At 54.1% G+C, this 21,890-nt stretch overlaps 1 protein-coding gene across 1 annotated transcript; it reads left to right on the top strand.

Annotated features, from left to right (window-relative positions):
• The first annotated feature begins 18,302 nt into the window (after positions 1-18,302).
• Positions 18,303-21,013, top strand: Ptgds (prostaglandin D2 synthase). The gene is made up of 6 exons (XM_038338271.1): positions 18,303-18,422; positions 19,174-19,313; positions 19,422-19,498; positions 20,166-20,282; positions 20,472-20,573; positions 20,994-21,013. The coding sequence occupies exons 1-6, from the start codon at positions 18,303-18,305 to the stop codon at positions 21,011-21,013; spliced, it is 576 nt and encodes a 191-aa protein (XP_038194199.1).
• The last annotated feature ends 877 nt before the right edge of the window (positions 21,014-21,890 follow it).

The raw sequence follows: 21,890 nt of genomic DNA, 5'->3' as shown, positions 1-21,890 counted from the left end.
TCCTGCTGCGGTTCTTCCTCACTGTAATGGATGTGCTCCCTGAGCCGGGAGCTGAGGTAACCGTCTCCTCAGTTAAGCTGCTTCATGTCAGAGACTCTGTCATGAAGAAGAGAAAGGCACACCAAACGCTAGAGCAGACTTAGCCCCCATTTCTATCAACCAAGCTCTCCTCGTAAGGAAGGGAGTCTGACCATCATGTGACATCAGGGACAGGTGTCAGAAGAGCATGCTGGGTTCCAACCCAGGCACGACCACCAGAGCCTGACCTCACTGGGATGCAGTGGCAGAGAGGGCCGAGTCCAGATGTAAGAGCAGCATGGGTGCTTATGTTCTAATCCTAGAACCGAGTCCACGGGATACATGGCCGCAGAGCTCCAAGACGGCTCTGGCTCCTGACACAGAGAATTCCCCTTTGTGGCTGCACATCCTTGAAGCTGCAGTGAGGCTGCTCTTTCCGTATTAGGAACCGAGGCACCAGCACCTTCTCCAGCGCATGCACTAGGACAAGGGCTGACTCTATTGCGGTACCATTTGCACCTGTGGTTTTCACACTTCCTTTTGTAGGAATCATGCAGAGAAAACACCCTACAAAGAGATAGATTCCACCATGATTTGTTAGGAAAACAGCCACTTACAACAATATGCTACCCACCTCAGAAGTATTAAAAACAGACAAACAAAACCAAACTTTAAAATCCACATGCAGGCTCCGCTAGGCAGCTCTCATTTCCTGGCGGCAGCAGCCCAGTCCAGGATGTCTGCTTAAAAATATCCTTTTGTATAAACTAAAGAATGAGGGTCTCGGGCTGGAGAGATGGCTCAGCGGTTAAGAGCATTACCTGCTCTTCCAAAGGTCCTGAGTTCAATTCCCAGCAACCACATGGTGGCTCACAGCCATCTGTAATGAGGTCTGGTGCCCTCTTTCTGGCCTGCAGGCATACACACAGACAGAATATTGTATACATAATAAATAAATAAATAAATAAATAAATACAAAGAATGAGGGTCTCCCATAGCAGGTGGAATAGCCTAGCCCTTGGCCGTGAATCGGACAAAGAACAGAGGAAGAAGCCCCTGAGAAGACGAAGGAGGAAGTGACAGAGCTTAGATGTAATGAGGAATCTGGCGAAGTAGAGTCACTGGCTAATTTCTAAAAAAAAAAAAAAAAAAAAAAAAAAATTTATTCCTGAGAGAGATGGAGGGAGGTGAAGAAAGATGGGGCAAGCTGGGAGAAGGAGAGAAGAAGGGTAGTCACAACAACAGCCTGTCTGTCACTGAGGGCCACAACCTGGCACCACTGCCACAGAACCCTGAGCAGTGTGTGTGTGTGTGTGTGTGTGTGTGTGTGTGTGTGCACAGCTCTCTAACCACGTCTCTCTGAGGCACACATTTGAACAGCCACAGACTTTTAACTGCAGAGAGAGGCAGTGATCCCTCACGCAGTTGGGGGATTCAAGCTTTGGTCTGTATCCCCAACCGATTCTACATCAGGAGACTATGCGTAAGGCCGGGCACAGCGGATGGCAGGCGGAAGCCACAGGAACTGCTCAGCCTCGTCTTTGTAACCTGCATTTTACATTCTTTTCCTCTCAAACTCAGCTCCACTCAGCATTTTGGGGAGAGGAGAGGCTGCAGGCCAGCCTCTAAGTTAGTTCACAAGTCCCCTGGCCCAGCGGGAGCCCAGCGGTACTGTTTCGTGATGCTGAGGCTGGAGCCAGGGCCTCAGAGCCTCATACGTGCTAGGCGTGTGCTCGGTACCGAGTTACTCCTTAACCCCTTGTAAGGTCCTCATTTCCAGAAGACCTCACCTTAGCTGACCTTAAATTTGGGTTGCTGGTGTCCCATAACCTTCATTAGTAGGTATGGAAGTACAGAAGATGCCCCAGGGACCCCCAGTTACCAGGGAGCACCCTCTCCTATTCTGAAGCAGAAACCCAACTTCCTCTTGGAGATGAGACGACTCCCTCTAGCCAAGACAGTAACCCCTCTTTCTGCTGGTCAGCTCAGCGGTATGAAGACCCCAAACGGTCACATGGGGTCTTCACACCCCTGTGTACTCAAGGAAAGCTGGCTGACCAGACAGGAAACAAACTCTCATGAGTGAGTGACTGGGTGGGGGGGGTTTCCCACACCAGCTGGCTCCCCAACTCCTGGAATCCAGCAGTGGGGAGACAACATTTAACCATCCCTCTGCTCTAAAAACAGAGCAGCCAGGCTCTCTATCACTGCTGTCAGGGAACTGCCCTATGTATCTCCAGGACAGCCTCTGGTAAGATGGGGGTGTCACGGCCAGAGCCCCCTGCACTTGTCTGTGCAGTCTTGGAAGATTGGAGCAATGTTGTACAGAGTGCACGTTGGCTTGATGCCTCAGCCTGCTTGCTCCTCCCCACTGGGCCCTCCACACCCTTCCTAATCATAGCTATGGGGACACAGGCAAAAGAGCTGCCCACTCCCATCCCAGTATGGAGGGGCCCATGTTTGTGAGATGCAAGAGAGAAACCCCATCCCCTTCTGTTCCTCTCAGGCTTCCAGGGGTCAGTACAGGTGAGCATGCAGGGGCTAGGATGCAGCCAAAGTCATGTGGGGCCAGTGTGCAAGAGGCGGGGTGTACCAGACGGCAAGTAGTGGTCAGAGGGCAGGGGGTACTGCAAGATCGGCATGGGGGTCGGAGATTAACACACATGGGTCAGTGTGGGTGTTGGGATGTTTTAGTTTCCTCTGGAATCCTCGGCTAGATGTGGGGTGGGAATGGGGGCTTGTGTGCTGCTCCCCAAATAAGGGTGGGCTCCTTCTAGACTTCACTTCTAGACCCTGTGACACATACAGCTGCTTAGTTCTCCCTGGGAAACACACCCAGCCTGTAAGCCCTGCCAGTGGCCAGATAAGTCTCTTTACTTTGGCTGCTGAGAAGCGCCTCCCATCGCCACCTGGGCCTGCTGGGCCTGGACCAGCCTGCTGGGCTTCAGGGCTGAGCCTGCGGTTTGCTGGAAGGGGAATGGGGTCAGCTGGACAAAGACCAGGCCTGTGAGCAGCCCCTCCCATTGCCACCTGGACCTGCTGGGCTCCAGGGCTGAGTCTGCAGGTTCCTGGAGGTGGAAGTGAGCAGCGAGTCAGGAGACCAGGCATGTGAGAGAGAGACCTGACCCAGCACTACAGAGCGGCCCTCCCTGAGGACACTTCTACATTATCCCTCCCTGCTGGGTCCTAAGACCTCCAGGCCCTCCGGATCTTACAGCTACCTCTTGGGGGGGTGGGGACACTGCTTTTCCCAGTACTACCCTTGTCCTGCCCCCACCGCATTCCTCTTAGAATTATCACATGTGTCATACCCCATGAAGCTCCCTGGGGACACCCACAGGATCAGGACACACGTGCTGCTGGCATGATCTAAGGGTCCCTCTGTTCTTCTTGGTCTGTAGGGAAGGATAAATAGTTGTAAGCCATCTCGCACCCAGGCCTCTGTGTATATGAGACTTATCTCCACCATGCTTAAAATGGGTGACTTGGTGGTCTAATCCTAGCCCTTTAGACTGTTCATTTATGGGGTAGGAGCCAGTGGAGGAAGTAGGGAAGTAGGTCCCTAACTCCAACCGATGATGGGGACAGCCTTTCCTCCCCCTAGATTGGGCAGGGGTCCTTCATCCTTCAGCAGGTATCAGATAGGTAATGCTGGGAAGCTGTAAGTTTGGGTAGAGAAACAGGAGGGGGCTCAGGCTTGGAAGAACATGGGGCCTGGCAGGCTGAAGCAGGCCAGAGAGGAGGGTTGGAAGGATGGGGGGCAGGACCTACTCACAGGACGGGCTCCCCTTCTGAGGGCAGGCAACATCAGCAGCCCCTCCAGGGAAGACAATCTAGTCCCTAGCTGAGGGTTTCCCCTTGGCGCCTTGGGTCTGTTTTCAGCTCTTGGGTTGAAGTAGGTGCAAAGTGCTAGCTAGGTCCTGGTCCCCGGGCGTGCCCAGTCACTGGGGACTCTCAGGATCGGACAATGTGTTCCATCAGCTTGGCTAAGGGCTTGCCTATGATCAGAGGGCTGGTCAGGGAGGATCTCTCTGATGCATTTCAGCCCCTGCCTGGTCGCAGCTGCTGTGGTCTGGAGGAACTTCAGGTCAGAGGACTCAAAGCTAAGACTGATCCTGGGCTACCAGATAAGAGGACTTCTGAGCCAGAGCCTGGCCTGGGGAAACTTGGTGCTCAGCTGGAGCCAAGCCTGGTGACCAGGGGGGATAGCCTCTTGGAGGGCACTGACCTTGAGGTCCCCCAGGCTGATAGCCCCGGGGCTGCCTGCCTGTGGTTAGTCACCACTATGACTCAAACTGCTACTCAAACAACTCCTCAGGGGAACTGCCCCATTATCTGCTACTTGTCACTCACAGGAGAGACAACTGGGTTCAGATACTGGGCAGGGGGTGAGGAGGGGGTTGGCTTCTGGGCTCAGAGAGATGGCGCAGCCGCAGTCAGGGCCTAGAAACCGGAGTGAGGAGGGGGTTGGTTCCTGGGCTCAAATAGAGGACGCAGCAGCAGAATCAGGGTCTAGGTGTGTGTTTCTTTCAGCGTCCATAGGAGCCTCCAGGTGAGTAAGAGGATGACCAGGTGGGGGCGCCAGAGGTGTACAGGCTGTCGTGGGAGCTGAGACTGCAGTTGCATAATCCCATGCTAGGTCTGGGGGCTCCTCCGGAGAAGCCTGATCCGGACCCAGATCCTCCCACCTCCTGGGGCAGACCCATCAGGTGACACTGAGACCTGGGACCTGAGCTGGGAAATGGAGCACTGGGCTATTCAGGGAGATAGTGAGGATGATCCAGAAGTGGCTGCCCGTGGGGGAGGGAGCAAAAAGAGGTTCTTGGGTGCCCCAAAGTCAGGCCATGGTGGGGAATCCCAACTGCCTCTGCTCTGGTTTGATGACAGCCCCTGGATGTCATCTCAACTAGCTGTGGCCACCTGGACAGGGAGATGGGCATGAGGTTCACACCCCTTAAGGGTGGCTCGGAGGGGTGGGCCCTTCTTATGATGTGGTCCTTCAGCATGGGCCTGGGTCAGCATCAGATGGGAGATCCCCAAGCTGTGGCAACGTCACCTAAGTCTTTACAGTAGAGAGAATGATCTGAGTCTATTGTGGGCTCCTGTGTCCTTCCTGTGGGTTCTTGGATGGACCAGGAACCCAATCGTGCCTCTCCACTTCTCCACTGAGTTTCCCAGGACTAAAGTAAACATGCAGCCCTTCAAAGACGTGGGTTTCAACGTTCCTGGCAGCTTGCTATGGATGGCTCCAAACCACAAATAATACCCATGGCCGTCGGCTGATGAGGGGCGATCAGCTGTGGAAGGCGGCACAAGGTAACACCCTGGGGCCAGATGCCATGAACTGCTGGCACTTTAGATCACAGAGCTGAGTGTAAGCAGCAAGCTAATCGGAATGTGTAGCGTGGCTCCTCTTATGGAGAGCACCAGAGTATCTGTAGAGACTAAACACTCTTGTGGTTGGGGGGGGCAGCGGAAGGTGGGAGGGAGGAATCTGCAAAGGAGCCTAAGGAATCTTTTTTTAAATTAAATTTAATTTATTTATTTATTTATTTATTTATTTATATGTATGTATACAATATTCTGTCTGTGTGTATGCTTGCAGGCCAGAAGAGGGCACCAGACCTTATTACAAATAGTTGTGAGCCATCATGAGGTTGCTGGGAATTGAACTCAGGACCTTTGGAAGAACAGGCAATGCTCTTAACCTCTGAGCCATCTCTCCAGCCCAGCCTAAGGAATTTTTTTTTTTTTTTGGTTTTTCGAGACAGGGTTTCTCTGTAGCTTTGGAGCCTGTCCTGGAACTAGCTCTTGTAGACCAGGCTGGTCTCGAACTCACAGAGATCCGCCTGCCTCTGCCTCCCGAGCGCTGGGATTAAAGGCGTGCGCCACCACTGCCCGGCTCCTAAGGAATTTTTTAAAAATTGTTATGTGTATAGATGTTTGGCTTGCATGTATATATGTGCACTACTTGCATGCCCAGTGTCTTCAGAAGCCAGAAAAGGAATTGGATTCCCCGGGACTGGAGTTCTAGTGAATTGTGAGCTGCTCTGTGGGTGCTGGTAATTAAACAGGGGTCCTCTGGATGAGCAACCCGTCTTTTCATTGCTTAGTCATCTCTCCAACCCCAAGGAATCTTTTTAAATACTATTTATTTTTTCTTTTATTTAAGTATATGGGGGTAGAGGGATGTCTGCAGAGGCCCTGTTAGATCTCCTGGATCTACAGCTACAGGCAGTCATGTGCCGCCTGATATGGTGCTGGGGATCAAATTCAGATCCCCTGGAAGAGCCACAGATTCTATTAACCACTGAGTCATCTCAACTGCCCTAGCTCAAGAATTTGGTTTTTTTTTTTTGTTTTGTTTCGAGACAGGGATTCTCTGTAGCTTTGGAGCCTGTCCTGGAACTCACTTTGTAGACCAGGCTAGCCTCGAACTCACAGAGATCCACCTGACTCTGCCTCCTGATAAGGAATCTTCATGGAATGGTAATCACACTCACTGTCTTAGTTATTGCTGTGAACAGACACCATGACCACAGCAGCTCTTGTAAATGAAAACATTTAATTGGGGCTGACTTACAGGTTCAGAGGTTTAGTCCATTGTAGTCATGGCAGGAAGCATGGTGACACACAGGCAGACATAGTGCTGGGGAGGCAGCTGAGAGTTCTACATCCAGATCAGCAGGAAGAGAGAGTGACACTGGGCCTGGCTTGAGCTTCTGAAACCTCAAAGCCCACCCCCTGTGACACACTTCCTCCAACAAGGCCACATCTGCTTCAACAGGGCCACACCTCCACTATTGGAACTCCCTATGAATCTACGGGGGGGAGTGGGGGCTATTTTCATTCAAACCACCAAACTCACTCTCTCACTATTGTGGTGATGGTTTCCTGGATGCACACATGTGTTATAACTTATCAAAAACTTAAAGAATCCTATAAAGCCCAATCCCACGAAGATGGAGTCAGGTCACAGGGACTGTCATCAAGCCAGAGCAGAGGCAGTCTGAATTCTCCCTGTGCTTTCGGCCACTTGCACGCCTTGTCTTTCTGCTTTCTTCCCCAATGGCGGTCATTTAGGCATTCCCTCTGGCCAACATTAAAAGAATTTAAGCAACGCAATGAATAAGGACGTGCAAAGTTACAGCCCAAAGAACAAATACCGTCCTTGAGTCCACCCTGATGTAGATAAGTTTCCTTTGATATGAAAGAGGCAACACTACGGAGATGCTGGCATCCGGTAAGGGCTGTGCCAACCTCATTCGAAACTCAGGCTGCCCGCATGGAAGGCCTTCCAGAGGACAATGAGAAACGAGAGTGACCTTACATGGGAGGACCCAGCGTGCGTTCCTTGACTAGGTGCAGCACTGCCATGGCTGTTCTGAGAAGCCACTTCATCTCTGCTGAAAGAATTCTCCCCAGGAATCGGAGTAGGGGGGAGACTAAGCAGCAGCTGCCCCTTAAGGTCCCAATGATAAACCATCATTCCTGGTTCCCTCACCCCACCACACTCCCGGGGAATCAATGAGTTTATTGGGCTTACTGGAGGAGCCGGAGTGAGGGTTACTGACAGGAGTGTGAATCCAAAGCAGCCAAACTGGAAAGTCTGCACCCAGTGTGAAAAATAGTTTCTCCTAGCTGCTCCGATGTGTTTCCTTTCCCGAGTTTCACCCTGCTCAGAAACCTGGGAACCATGGACAGTTAGGGAAGAATTGTATGCAACTGTTTAGCAGGGGTTGGCTAGACAAATAAGGGTCTCTCCATCCCCTCTTTCCTGATGAAAAGCCAACTATCAACAAGGCCAGCTGTGACAATCTTCTGCGAGCCGGAGAGCTTCGAATAGGCCCGGAGGACAGTTCTGGACAACAAGCTCCAAGGCCTCCCTACCAAACCACCACCCAGCCACGAGGAAAGCATCAACAATCCCCAGTAGAGGGACTTCTGACCAGCACTGCCCAGTACCATCGAGGTGAGAAAAGAAATAACTGAGAGTTGCCCCCAGCCCAATGGAGCCCAAGGACCATGAAGCCAAACATACTGCAGGGCCTGGATCAGACACTTAAACGGGCTAGGAAATTTTGCTTTTGGTTTTTGTTTTGGATGGACTCCAGGGCCACATGCCAGCCAAACACTCCACCGAGTGAGGTAGAATTTTGATTAAGACACGAACTTTACGTGACTCAGCATCTTGATAGTCGGCGTTGCTTGGCGCAGCCTCCCCAATTATGCCAGCACTGTACCGGCACTGCGTGCTATAATAGGCGCGAACCTAAAACGGTTTAAAGATCAGAATATATCTACGCATTTGTATCCAGCGTCGGATTTGTGTGCACAGACACATACGCAGTCCAAGGACAGCCTCGGGTGCTGTCCACCTGTGGTTGTGTCTGTGGGTTTGTCGTTGTTGTTACTGGCCTGGAACTTGATGAGAAGGCTTCCATCTTCCCAGCATTGGGACGGGAAGCAAATACCACTACTCCCAAGCCAGAACCTTTACTGCCTCAACTATCTTCCCAGCCCCACCGTGTGTGTGTGTGTGTGTGTGGTGTACACTGTGTAACATAGGCTGGCCCTGGGCTTAAGATCCTCCTGCTTCGCCGGGCGGTGGTGGCGCACGCCTTTAATCCCAGCACTCGGGAGGCAGAGGCAGGCGGATCTCTGTGAGTTCGAGACCAGCCTGGTCTACAAGAGCTAGTTCCAGGACAGGCTCCAAAGCCACAGAGAAACCCTGTCTCGAAAAACCAAAAAAATAAAAATTAAAAAAAAAAAAGATCCTCCTGCTTCAGCCTTCTGAGGGCTGGGATTACAAGCCTGTGCCAGGACTCCCAGCTTGATCATTCCCCTTTAAAGACCTTCTCCTTCTTTAAAGCCAGCACATGGGTTATTGTGTGTCCATTTTCAGTTCACCAAGCCTCAGGGCTTCCTGGTCTCTGAGCATCCCACAGCAGAGACTTCTCGCTTCGTATGTGTGTGTCTTCCTTTTCGTTTGACTGGCTACAGACGTTCTATAGCTCATGTTGTCCATCTGTGTTGGGTCTTGTTTTGCCCTTTCATGTGCCCAGGGTTGAGTTGCCAAAGTTCCTCTCGATGCCTGTTCTCCTGTGCTTTTCACAGGGTGAATGACAGCAGGGAAGCCTGCTTCCAGGGCCCATTCTGGCCTTGAAATGAGGGACACCTGAGGGACCTCCTTTCCAGGTTACCCTATGGGTGGCCACCTCTTTCCCTGGGTTTCAGTGTAGCCTCCTGGATTACATATGGGAGTTTATGCAGAATCTTAGCCACATAAGAAAGAGATTTGTGGAATATATTGGAAGGAAGGAGAGCTAGCCCTCTCCCGCCCCATCCAGCTACGTTGGGTATCAGACCCCTACCTGGGAGGCAGAGCAGAAGCCTCCAGCTCGAGCCTGTGACCCAGGCTTCCTGAAACAATACCAAGTCCCTTGAGAAAAGGTTCTGGGAAGTGAGGGGACTGGGGCATCCAGAGGCAAGGAAGAGGCCTGTACTCCAGAAAGTCACTCAACCCTGGTAGAGACAGGAAAAGAAACAGAAGTGGCCCAGGTGCCTGATAAGGAGAGCAGCACCTAGGTCCCCCAGCGTGTGTCCTGTCTCTACTGAGAGCATCACTAGAAAGGACTTTGGGCCTCCAGGATCTGTGCCACCAAATTTGCATGGTCCCTAGGAAGCATCTAAGCTGGTCAGCAAGGCCCCCGGTGGTACTGCCCATCTCCAGGGTGATGACGGAATTCCAGCAATCACCTCTCTCCCAGAAAATGGTGAAGTAGTCAAGAGGAGGCTACTGCGGTCGGTTCTCAGGTAGCCACCACAGCTGGAGGCTGGTGGTATCAGGGCCAGCGGAGGGCTCCACCCAAGGATGAGATCAGGAGTGGGCGAAACGCGGCATAGGAGGCAGCAGCCCCGTGAATGGCCATGGCCCAGAGCGGCCCTGTGGCCTGAGTAGGTGGCCCTGGGCCAGCTCTGGCACAGCACACTCTGTCCCTCTTTGCCTAGCCCAAAGAACAGCTCAATCTGCTCCCAGGCAGGGGGTGGGAGTCGATTCAGAGCCTGTGCCCAACAGAGCAAGACAAGCGTGGGTGGATTCTAGGGCGTCCACTTATGCCGGGCACACAATGGATCCCGACAGGTATCTGCTGTCATCCTGCCTGGATTTGAGCTCTGCGCTAGTTTTCATGTGCGGCGCGGGGCACCAAGAGCGTAGGACGTGGGCAATGGGGCGGGAAATGCTAGGGAGGTGTTTGTGGGCTAGAGTGCTGACTTGGAGCACAAGGAAGCTCGACTGTGAGCAAGCCAAAGGGGCGTATTCTTTCCCCTCTTGGATGTAGAGATGAGCTCCCCGCTTTGAAACAGGACCAGTGCAGGCTCAGTGACAACCCAAACTCAACACTTCACCCCTCCTGCACCCACCAGGCCACTGCTACCCAGGACTCCACTGACTAGGATCAGCCTCCACATGGGAATCCTGTGGATAGGTCTCACCTTGCTGGGGATGATGCAGACCCAGGCCCAAGGCCCAGGAAGGCATGGGGGGCTCCCTCGAGTCCCAGGCCCCAACTTGCCTTTCCACAAGATCTGTCTCCTGTCCAGCCTGGGGAAGGAGAGGGTGACTGGGAACCCAGGCCGGGCAGGCCCAGTTCGCATGAGCAAGAGCAAGGAATGGGGAGCTCAGCCCAATGCCAACCCTACACAGACTTCACATTCTCCCGTGGCCCTTGGGACCTTCCAGGTGGGGACAGCTCTCTTTGTGCAGCGGGGGAGCCGAGGCTTTGAGAGTCAAAGGGTCTCTGCTACATCCAGCATCGCTGGTGCAGACATAACTTGGGACCACATCTGATGGGAGAGGACTGGCCCTGTCTGTCACTAGTCCCACAGTTCCAGGGAGAATAGTCCACCTCAGCTTGGTGGGTCACCTTCAGGAGGGAAGATGGGGCCCCATTCCAGATATGGGTGACAACCTCTGAGCTCAGGGACAGCCACTTTGTCATTATGTCTGTCCCACTCAGGTGAGACTAAGATCCCTACCACATGAGGGAACTGTTATAGCTGGTGGTGGCATAGACAGTTGAGTGGGGAAGACCCCCACAGTGATGGTGACTGTGTCTGCCTTCAGTGAACTCGTGGATAACTTCCAAACACAGGCACCTGCTTCATCCTGTGATCTGTGGTTTAGAGAAAGAGTCACCAGGGGAATGAGGGGGTGTCTAGGGGACAGTGAAGGCTTGAATCCAGGAAGATGCTCTAGCCTAGGACCAGATGGCACAGTGACTTCAACTGAGGTACCAACCAGCGGGAGTTCTGGGAAATCCAGGCTGCCATGAGGGGTGACCTGTCTTTGAAAGCGTGCAGAGCCGGACCCTTCTAGAAAAACCTCAAAGCCTCCTCCTTCCAAACACATCCCATACCCCCTCAAAGTCCAACTCCACCAAAGGACCCCTCCTCTCTCTTTTTCCATTCTCCCCAGGATCCTACCCTATGAAGCGCTGTCTCTGAGGGTCAGCCAAGTCAGGGCCTTATCAGAGTCTGGGAAGGTGAGTACTTCCTATGCGGAACCCCAGGCAAGGCCCCAAACAAGGTTCCAGGCAGCCCGGAGTCAACTGGGGTTCTGGCGTCACACCAGAACGGCTGTCAGCAGCCGTCCCCTGCCACCAGCAGAGTCCCCACCCCCAAATTAGGGTCAGAAAATTATAAGGTGGACCTGGTAGAGGGCCCCAAGAGTGTTGCCATGGTTCCCCACATAAGGACCACAGGCCCAGGGGGGAGATTCCAGGCCATGCTGCTGGTTAAGGCCCTGGGTAGAAGATGGCTCCACAGAGGGGTCCTACTGGGTGAGGCATCATCCCCTTAGTGGGAAGAAGGGTCCTTCTCAAGGCCCTCAGGGAGTTGATTGGAAACAGAGGGTCCTCCTTGGTGCTCGCCTCTCATCCTGACGCAGGGAGGAGGAAGGAGCTGGATTCTAATGGGTGATGGGGGGCAGTCATTAAGTCTGCTGGGATAGTGGGTATCCTCCAGAACCATGCCAGCTTCTTGCCTGAAACCAAGCCTAGAATGATGGGATGGACATTGGGCTACACAGATGACAGGGAGGTGGACTTGAGAGCAGAGGGTCCTGAGGACTGGGGCGGGGGGGTCCACATTTTCTGATGGAGAAAATGCTTCTGTCTCATTATGAAGCCAGGGAAAGCTCAGGGATGGATGGTCCAAGCCTTTACAGGAACAACACCGGGCAGGTAGAGCCTAGGGGGAGTCTTGGAGGATTTGGGAGGGGGGTGTACTAGAGAGACCCGCCTCCAAGCCTAACACTGGCAACTACTCAGTAGGCTACACGGTGTGTGTGAAAGAATTGAGGAGACATGGAATTGGCTCCAGAAGGGACATTATAGTAAACGTGAAGCCAAAGTCTTGGCTTCACAGCTGTGCCAGAATCAGGGTGCACGAGAATGTTGGGGGCCCATGCCAGACGCTGTTGCCTGAAATGTGCCTCCTGTCAAGTTTCCGGGTTCCCTGGTCTAGGTTGCCCTTCTTCCTCCATCTGAAGGTACTAAACCAAGCCCGGGCTGAGTAGGAAAGAGGATTTGGAGGTCAGAGGTCCCGCAAATGTGTCCTTAGGACCCCGGGACCCCTAACCAACATTGTTCCCATACAGGAATACAACCCAGGGTCCTGAAGAAACTGTGAGCATGGCTGGTAGAGTTGGGAAGGCCATGGAGGAGGGGGAGGCAGCCGTTGAGACCCCACCCTTTGCCCTCTTGCCCTTCCTGCGGCTCCAGCTTCTCTCCCTGAACCCCACTAGCTCCTCTTAGACCCGCCTTTCTGGGGTCTGTCACTGCCCAGGTCCCACTGGTTCCAGTTTCTCTCCCATTTTCCTGCTTCTCTTTCTTCCCTCTCTCCCTTAGGCCAGAAGACCACTGCCAGGACTGGCTGACCATGGCAGACTCAGCCCTTACCGCGTCCCAGCCGCGTCCCAGCTGCGTCCCAGCTGGGCTTGTTCGCCTCCTCACAAGCATTCTGTCTCATCTGGCCCCAGCACAAATAAACACCTGTCACAAAGCAACGGGCCGGCTGTCCATGATTGCTGACAGGAGAAACGTGAGCCAGGCTGGCTGGGCTCTCAGCGCTACTACCTCCGTGTACCAGGCTGTGGAAAAGCTGGAGTCTCTGATTTGGGGGCTGTGATGTCCCTGTTTGCTCTTCTTCATTGACCCGTCTCCCCTTTTTGGTCTCAGAGGGACAGACAAGCTTGTACTTATGCTGCATCTGACTCCAGCCTGGGGAGCAGGGACACAGTGTGACCCTAGGGTCCTCCTGGGGTGCTTAAGCCCAGATTCCAGATAGGGCTGCGAACAAGGTGCCCAAGTGCAATGCCTCAGAGATGGTAATCAGACGCTCATTTCTAGGTACCACTATGGCCTTGTTCAGAGGCTGTGGACCAGTTTCCTGGGTCATCTTAGATCCCAGAGTGAAAGGCAGAACCGTGCCTCAGGGCTGCTCTTCGATGAAGATGCAGGTACTCCTTTGGTTCTAGTACTCAGGAGGTAGATATCTATGAGTTCAAGGCCAGTCTGATCTACAGAGAAAGTTTCAGATCAGCTGAGGATATACAGTAAGATCCTGTCTCAAAGTGAAAAAAAATCCAGGTCCTGTGGCTGTTGTGAACCCACAGATGGGAGCCAGGAGATGCTGGAGGCCCTGCCAGCTGCCTGGCCAGGGAGACCCAGCCTGGCTCTAAGGGCATTCTCCATTCTGCCTGGCCCTACAGGGACACAAGACCCCTCCATGAACACCGCTGACGATACTGTAACCTTCCTAGACTTGCCTTGTTTAGCCCATCCTCTCTCTGATCTTCAATCCCTGACTGACGTCTGCTGGCTGCTTCTGGAAGCCAGAGCAGGCCTTGGCGATCTGTAGCACCATCCTCTCTATTACCCCAACACTGATAGCTGGAGTGTATGGGCATGTAGCTGCTGAGACCAGGACAGGCCCTCTGGCGGCTCAACTGCTCTCTGGGCACCCCCTTGCAAGAGTAGAGCGGGTAGAGGTGAGACCGCAACAGATTCTTTGGCTTCCGGCAGCTGCCTGCCCAGACCCAATTTTCTGAGCAGTGGTTGGCCTATCCATCCTGGGGCCCTTCTGGGACCTGGCTGACATATGCACAAGAGACTCAAATCCAGAGGCTGATCTTATCCCAACCCTCCTGCCTGCTTCTCTTTGATCCTGCTTCCCCACCCTACGGAGTTCGGAAAGCATAGCAACCCTAGAAGTGTGGGCAGGGAGATGCAGCCATGTCCAAAATCAACAGAGGTGAACCCAACAGCTACAGAAACCAGCCAGGAGAAGAGCAGGTGGTGGCCTTGGATGGAAAGTCAGAGACAGCCCGGCGAGCTGCCTGCCCAGCTCCGTTAACGGGCACGGCTTTTACATGGAGTGCCTGAGTCGGACTGTAACCTCCACATGGGCTCTAGTTTGTCATGTCACAGACTAGGGTGCTACACCAAGGTTAACAGAGCCCAAAATATTCTACTCAGCATCTTCTCGGAGGCCTAGGGCAATGGCACTCTTCCTTATAGCCCTTTGAGCGGCCTTTCTAGGAAGGGCCATGAGACTCGGCAGGCCTGAGGAGGTGGAGGTCTAGGGTTCCCTCTCCCCATGCTTCCAACACAGAGTGGCTATGCTCAGGCATCAGGTGGGAGTCATGTGGCCCTGGTGAGTCCCACGCTAAAGCTGGGGACTCAGGGACTCCCTCCACCATGCTGTCACTCAGCCAAGTCACTCAGCCAGCTCAGGTCCTACCAGGCCTTGAGGATAAGCTATCTCTGGGGATGTCAGGAAGCTGGCCTCCCACCCAGGGTTCTGACTGCCTGCAGAGAGGCTGGGACTCTCCCTCTGGCCTTCCAAGGCTAAGTCACCCTCCACCCCCAGGGTTCAGAGCCAGGCCTCACCCCCCTGCCCCTCCGGCCAGCAGGCCCATCCACACTTCATGTGCTGATTCAGGGGCTCACCGGTGACTGGGGGCAGCCTGGAGAAGGGAGGGGGAGGCTAGAGACCAGGTGGGGAAGGGGCTTCCAGGCCAGTCCTTAGCTCAGAGTCTTCCTGCAGCCCAGTTTCTATGACACTGGGTAAGGATGAGAGGAAAGTCTGGGCTAGAGCCGGGCTGTGGAGAGGCAGCGGGTCCAAGGCCCCATCTCAGCCCAGCAGAGGCTCTTACTTATGGCAAACAAGTTCCCATGATCTGGTAGGCCCACATTTAACAAACTTCCTAAGATCTCCTGCAAGGTAAGAATACCTCCACTCCTTTTGCACAAATGGGGAAACTGAGGCACATTGACCTGGGAGACCTTGTCTTTGTCAGACCCAGGAAGGCCTCTGTGTCTTGTTCATTCATCTTCTCCTGGCTCTGAGCCACCCAAGGAGACAGCATGTTCGGAAGAAGGGGATGCTGAGTGATCCTAAGCTCTGACACTAAGTTGCCCTCCAGTTCATGGGAAGTAGATGCCCTCAAACTGATAAGAACTTAGAAGAAGGGGGCTGGAGAGATGGCTCAGTGGTTAAGAGCCACTGGCTGCTTTTCCAGAGGATTCAGGTTCAGTTCCCTTCACACCAATGCACATAGAATAAAGTTAAATAAATTATTCTTAAAATAGAACTTAGAAGAAAAGACCTCGGTGACAGGGCTGGCACCTGGTAGCATGTTGAGGCTAAAGCTGGGGGACTCAGGGACTCCTCCACAGTGCTGGCTGAATTCTGGAACACTGGGCATTCGTGTGCTAGTTTCTGTTTCCTAGACCCTCACAGAACACTCTGGTCCTCAAAATTGGATGGTGAGAGCAGGGAGAAGGGAACCCCAGTACATTCAAAACCACGCTAAGGTTCCTGGAAGGCTTCCCGGAGGTATGGTCAGGCTTCTCCTGAGAGAGTAGAACAGGGGGCAGGCGGTGATACGGGCACACCCTAGGAGATGGAGCCCAGGAATTCACAGACAGGAGACAGGGCCTGAAGAGGACTTGAAAGGGCCATAGTATCCCACTCCCTGTGACTCTGGGCAGACTGGGACAAGGAGCTAGATAGGAGAGAGGCTTCCTACTGTGGTGGGGGTTGGTAAGGCTGTGTGCATCAGAATCTTGTCCCCTCCAGAGGCGGCCCAGGACCATACCTGGTGCGACCCAGGCACAGAGCCTAGTGCTGTCCCTTCTCACACACTTCCAATCCTGTTCCACTGGGATCAGCACCGTGTCCCAGTTTCCAGTGGATCAGTCTGGCTGAGCAGCGCTGTGGATGGCTGCAGAGCAAGGGGGGTCCTGGGGCTGGCCCAGGAAGAGGTCTTCCCGGAAGTGGCCCACAGGAGCACTTGGTCAGAGAGAGGCCCTTACTGGCTCGGAACTGGGGCAGCTCCTACCTCACCAGGCAGGGCTGACTTGGTATGTAGAACCGCTGGCCGGTGTCAACCAGAGTGCCATGGTGTCCTTCCAAGAGGTCTGTGCTGTAGTTACTTTGTTATCACTAAAACCACAGTGTCTGGGCAGGAACAAGGTTTATTTTGAGACATGGCACCAGGAATGACAGAGAGGAGAAACAGCAGGAGCAGGGACCTTCAAAGGCCCTTCTCCTGTGACCCACTTCCACCAGCTCAACCACACCTTCTGAGGGCCTACAGATCCCCAAATAGCGCCTGCCACCAGTGGAGGAATAAACCTTTAAAACATGAGCCTGTTGGGGGCATTTCAGATTCAAACCATAAGAAGGTCCCACCCTTGGAAGTACTTCAAGATTACTCTGCTTTGAGGGGCCTCCGTTCCATCTGCAGGACCGCCGCCCCCTTCCCCCCTGTACACACAGGTTGATGCACCCAGGCCTTCTACCTGAGTTCTTCATGTCCCCATCCTCAGCCCCTCTGGAGAGAACGCCCGGATCTGCTGTTGGGCCAGGCTGGGGCCTGGGGACTGTATGGTGCGGATCCTCTCTCCTTAGGCCCAGGGCAGGAACAGAACTAAGTGGGCGATATATGGGCTATCCTGGGCAAGCACTGATGGGAGGCTGAGTGGAAAGATGGACTCTTGGGCTCTCTGGGTGGTTCTGGAATCCACCCCACTTCCTCACCTGGAGCTCTTTTGGGCCACTTCCTGGAGCCCCAATGTTAGTGGGAGAGCAAGAATCCCTCCTAGCATAGGCCACTCAGGCCACTCGGGTGATTTTGTTTGGTTTAGTTGTTGTTTGTTTGTTTGATTGATTTTTGGTTTTTCAAGGCAGGGTTTCTCTGTGTAGCTTTGGAGCCTGTCCTGGTACTCGCTCTGTAGACCAGGCTGGCCTCGAACTCACAGAGATCCACCTGCCTCTGCCTCTCTAGTGCTGGGATTAAAGGCATGCACCACCACCGCCCGGCTGCCCACTCAGATGTGAATGCTAATCCTAGGCCACAGGGAAGGGGAGGAGGGCAGTACATGCCAGCCTTCTCTTCCACGGCCATTAGCTTCCCATCCAGAGACAAGGCCATGGAAGCCAGGAAGAAGCCAGACTGCAACCACCCTGTTCTCGCAGCAGCTTGAAGCCCACCACTCTACCCGGTCTCAGCTATTCCCTCTTCCTAAAGGAAAGGATCATCAGGTGAACCCCAACAGGCTGGCCATGGCGGAGGCTGTACTCATGGCTGCTTCTTAAATTCGCTGCAGGGTAGATTGAGTTTCTTTACTAGGTGAGGGTTTCTCATGGCCACCTGGGCTGCTGGCCTTTCAGGACTGAAAGTTCAAGGCACAAACAGTGCTTTGTGTTCCCTGCTGGGGTCATGGGACTTGGAGGAGATGATAGGTAGGGATTGTGAGGGGCAGGTCTCAGCCCCAGGTGGGAAGTGACTAGGTTCCCAGCAGCAGGGCAGCGCCAAGGTAACCTCCAGGGCCATCCGCTGCTGAGGTATGTGGGCCTTGACAGGAGTGGGGCCAGGTCTGAGCCAGTTCTGTCTCTGGGACTAGGGTGGGGAGTGGAGGCATGCAGAGTCCTCTCCCTGTCGTGACCTGCCCTTTCTCCACTGAGGTGCGGGGCTCAGCTGGAACCTCTTACATAACCAGCCCTGTTGCTGATGAGGCTGCAGCTGGGCAGCCTCCCTCCCTCACACCAGCATCACGAGCCTCCAGTGGGCTGGCCTTGGGCCTTGGGTGGAGGCCAAGCCTGGCTCATAAATAGGGGTCTCCACAGTGCCCTCTGCTCCTTCTGCCCACGGTCTTCCTTGCTCTGCCCACGTTGCTGGCCTCGGGCCCAGACACCTGCTCCACTCCAGGCAAATGGCTGCTCTTCACATGCTGTGGATAGGGCTGGTCCTGCTGGGGCTCTTGGGATTCCCACAGACTCGAGCTGAGGGTGAGAGCCATGACTCAGTGCAGTCCAACTTTCAACAAGACAAGGTGAGGTTCCCCTACCCCACCCCAAGACAACAGAACCCTCGGGTCAATGAGCACTTTCTGAGACAGGCTTTGTCCCACAAAAGAACGTGATTGTTCCTCTATGCTCTCAGACGCGCTGAGGCCTGAGCCAGCTGAGAGAGAAGGGGGGCTGGCCGGTTACCTAGGCCTGGAAAGAAACCCTCCTAAGCCACAGCATCCCATCCAATCTCTCCTCAGAGGACACTGGCACACGTGAGCCACACGGTGTTCGTGGTTTCCAAACACAATCCCCCTATAAGCCCAAGACACCTGGGACATGCCCAAGCACAGGTCAATACATCCGAGTCCCAGAACAACTGTGCACTGGCTAGCACTGACTGTCCAGTGAGCCCCTGGACATGCTGGGCACTGCTAGCTATGTATGCTTGTGCACTGGAGCTGGCTGGGACCCGGCTGGCACTCCGCCTGGTTGGGCCACCTGACTCCTCCAGGAATGTGGCCTGCTCTGATACCCACTCCACCCCCTAGGGGGCTGGGATGAGGACATCAATATCCTGGGGATGAGGGGAGGGTCTTTGCTACCCACCTCCTCAGTGGGACAATGGACCAGGCCTGCTAGAGAGGGAGTGGTGTGGATGAGCATAGTTCAGGGTAGGTATGCTACCAGGACCAGTGTAGGGGGCCAGTCGGAGGAGGAAGAACCAGCAGCCCACAGGGTCTGCTCATGAAGGGCACATGGAGCGTTACCAACCTAGGCACCCACTGGTTGCAGTTCCTGGGGCGCTGGTACAGTGCAGGGCTGGCCTCCAATTCAAGCTGGTTCCGGGAGAAGAAAACGGTACTGTTTATGTGCAAGACGGTGGTAGCTCCCTCCACAGACGGCGGCCTCAACCTCACCTCTACCTTCCTCAGGTGAGAGAATGGGGTGTGGCAAGTTTCTGGGACCCCCGAAGCCCCCACATCATTGTCTAGGGACATCCTGGGGCTTGTTTCCTTCCTTCAATGTGGATCTGCCCACAGGAAGAACCAGTGTGAAACCAAGATCATGGTGCTTCAGCCTTCAGCCGTTCCCGGGCAATACAACTACAACAGCCCCCGTGAGTGAGCCGCTCCCTGATCTCAGTCAATTTTGAGGTCCTTGCCGGCAGGCTGGACCACCTCCTATCCGAAAACTGTGGGGATAATGGTCACACCACCAGGACAGGCCTGGTTGTGAATCTGCCTGAGGCAAATGGGGTGGGTGTAGGTGTTGGGGACACACAGACCTCTCTCTGGGGACCGTGTCCTCCCTAGAGCCCACCCATGTTCTACCAGGCTCCTTTCCTGCCCAAATGGAATTTTTCAGTTCTCTGCTGTGCAAGTGGCAGCAAATCCTACCCACGCTTCAACAGTCCCTACCCAAGGACCTCTCTCTAGCCCTCACCTGAGCTATGGCTCCTGGCAAGAACCCTATTTCCTTCTCCTTCTGGCTGTATTAAAACCCAGATTTTTTTCTGAACCTAAGTGTTTTCTGCCTTGTCCCCAAGGCTTGTAGTTTGGGGACAGTGTTCCTGGACTGTGCAGGCACGAAGCCAGAGACTGGCAGGTGGCCACCTAGGGAGGGACAAGGAAGGCAGCGAAAGTGACGATGGGAGGATGTGTCCTGGGCACCACAGGCCTGAGACCCATCCTACAGTGAAGCCTTCAGAGGTCACCCCCTTCCAAGTAGAGGACAGAGTTGTGGGAGACATGTATCCCAACCGGAGTCTTCTCTTGGGTTCCCAGACTGGGGCAGCATCCACTCCGTCTCCGTGGTGGAAACCAACTATGATGAGTATGCGCTGCTGTTCAGCAGGGGCACCAAGGGCCCAGGCCAGGACTTCCGCATGGCCACCCTCTACAGTAGGTATCACACCCCACCAGCACCCCCCCCCACAGGGGAGACCCCTTAGAAGCTTGACATGACGCCGGAGGAAGACCAAGACCTGATCCCCAGGGAGCATACCAAAGGGGTGGTCCCCACGACACAGCTGTGGGGGCAGAATGGAGGCTTTTCTGTCTCCTGAGGCTGGCCCCTTCTTTATCTACCAGGCCGAACCCAGACTGTAAAGGACAAGGTGAAGGAGAAATTCACCTCCTTTAGCAAGGCCCTGGGCCTCACAGAGGAGGACATTGTTTTCCTACCCCCACCGGGTGAGTGAGGCCAAGATGCGGGGGAGGGAATTGTAGTCAGATTAGAGCAGAGCGTGGCCTTGCCCTACCTACTAGCCCAGGGGACTGTAAGGAAATAAGTGGGTGTCAGTCTGTCCCTCTGCCCCCTTTCCTGGGAACCCCCTTCCTGGTGGGTACCTAACACCTCTGTCTGCCAGCCCCCCAGATAGAGGTTTAGGGGTGCTACTGGAAAGAGCCGATGGCGAAAGACCATCCCTCGTGTTTTGAAGAACAGACTGTGGAGCCGGGATGGGATAGAGTCTGAAGTTTGGGGGCTCAGCAAAAACTAACTCTCCATAACCTTGGGGGAGGCTTCTTTGAGTCAAGGGAGAAACACAAAGCCCTGGTGACAATGGGTCTAAGCCTGACCCTGACTGCTTCCCTGGGCTTCTTTCTTGGCAGATAAGTGCATTCAAGAGTAAAAACAGGAGAGGAGGCTCCACCTGGTAAGTGCTGTTCTTGTTAATTTACCGTCACAACACATAACCACAGAGCGGTGGGCACACAGCTCTCCAAGCAGAACAAAGTCCAAGTGAGACAGAAGAAAGGGCAGTTCCAATATCAATGGCTAGAGTAGGGTTGATGGCCAAGGGCTCATGGGGAAAGGGTAAGGGTGTGGGAGTCTAGTTCCAGCTAGAGTGAGGAGGAGCTTCCTCTCTGAAGCTCATCCTACAGCAGGGGCCTTCAAGGAACCGGAATGGGCAAGATCAGGAAAGGGAGTGGCCGGGGATGAAAATGCCAAGTCAGAGGGTTCTTCACTTGTACCAAAACTGAGGTTTTGGGACCATAGATTCTGGAGGAATCCTCCAGAAGGAGGGCCTTGCCAGAAGTACAGTTTGGGCCCCATGAGGACAAGGACGTGCTTGTGTCCCTGATGGATTCTGTTCTTCTGTCCAGGTGATCTGGCCCTCAGGACTCCTTTGCTCTGTCACCCTTGAGATCCCAGCTCTGGCTCCCCAAAGTGCCTCTACACCCTCTAGCGTTGTCTTGACTAGGAATAAAGTCCAAAGCAAATCAGATCTTGGCTCTCTTCTGTGTGTCCTCCAGGTCCCCGGGCTGCCCCTGGCCCCTCCCATAAATATCTCAATACGATAACCAGCAGGGTGTCTGTTCCTGCTGCAGCTCTGATAAGGGATATGCTGGACTCAGCCCCTGCCCTGCTCAACCTCACCACCTCACCACATACCCCAACCCCTCTGGTCACAGCCCCTTCGAGCTGCCAGCCACAGTCAGGCCTGGGCTGTGGGAGGTCAGTCACTTAATAGTAATCCCTTAGACATGTGTCCACCCCTGCCCTGA

This window comes from Arvicola amphibius, chromosome 7 (assembly GCF_903992535.2).
Source record: "Arvicola amphibius chromosome 7, mArvAmp1.2, whole genome shotgun sequence".
NCBI lineage: Eukaryota > Metazoa > Chordata > Mammalia > Rodentia > Cricetidae > Arvicola > Arvicola amphibius.
The sequence above is the reverse complement of the archived record's forward strand: the minus strand, read 5'-3'. Positions and strand labels throughout refer to the sequence as shown.

What these genes read in the sequence shown, in the direction of transcription:
- Ptgds (XM_038338271.1), top strand. Translation starts at nt 18,303, where the DNA reads ATGGCTGCTCTTCACATGCTGTGGATAGGGCTGGTCCTGCTGGGGCTC. An exon ending in CCAACTTTCAACAAGACAAG is followed by an intron (nt 18,423 to 19,173) that starts GTGAGGTTCCCC and finishes CACTGGTTGCAG; the next exon opens with TTCCTGGGGCGCTGGTACAG. An exon ending in CCGCATGGCCACCCTCTACA is followed by an intron (nt 20,283 to 20,471) that starts GTAGGTATCACA and finishes TTTATCTACCAG; the next exon opens with GCCGAACCCAGACTGTAAAG.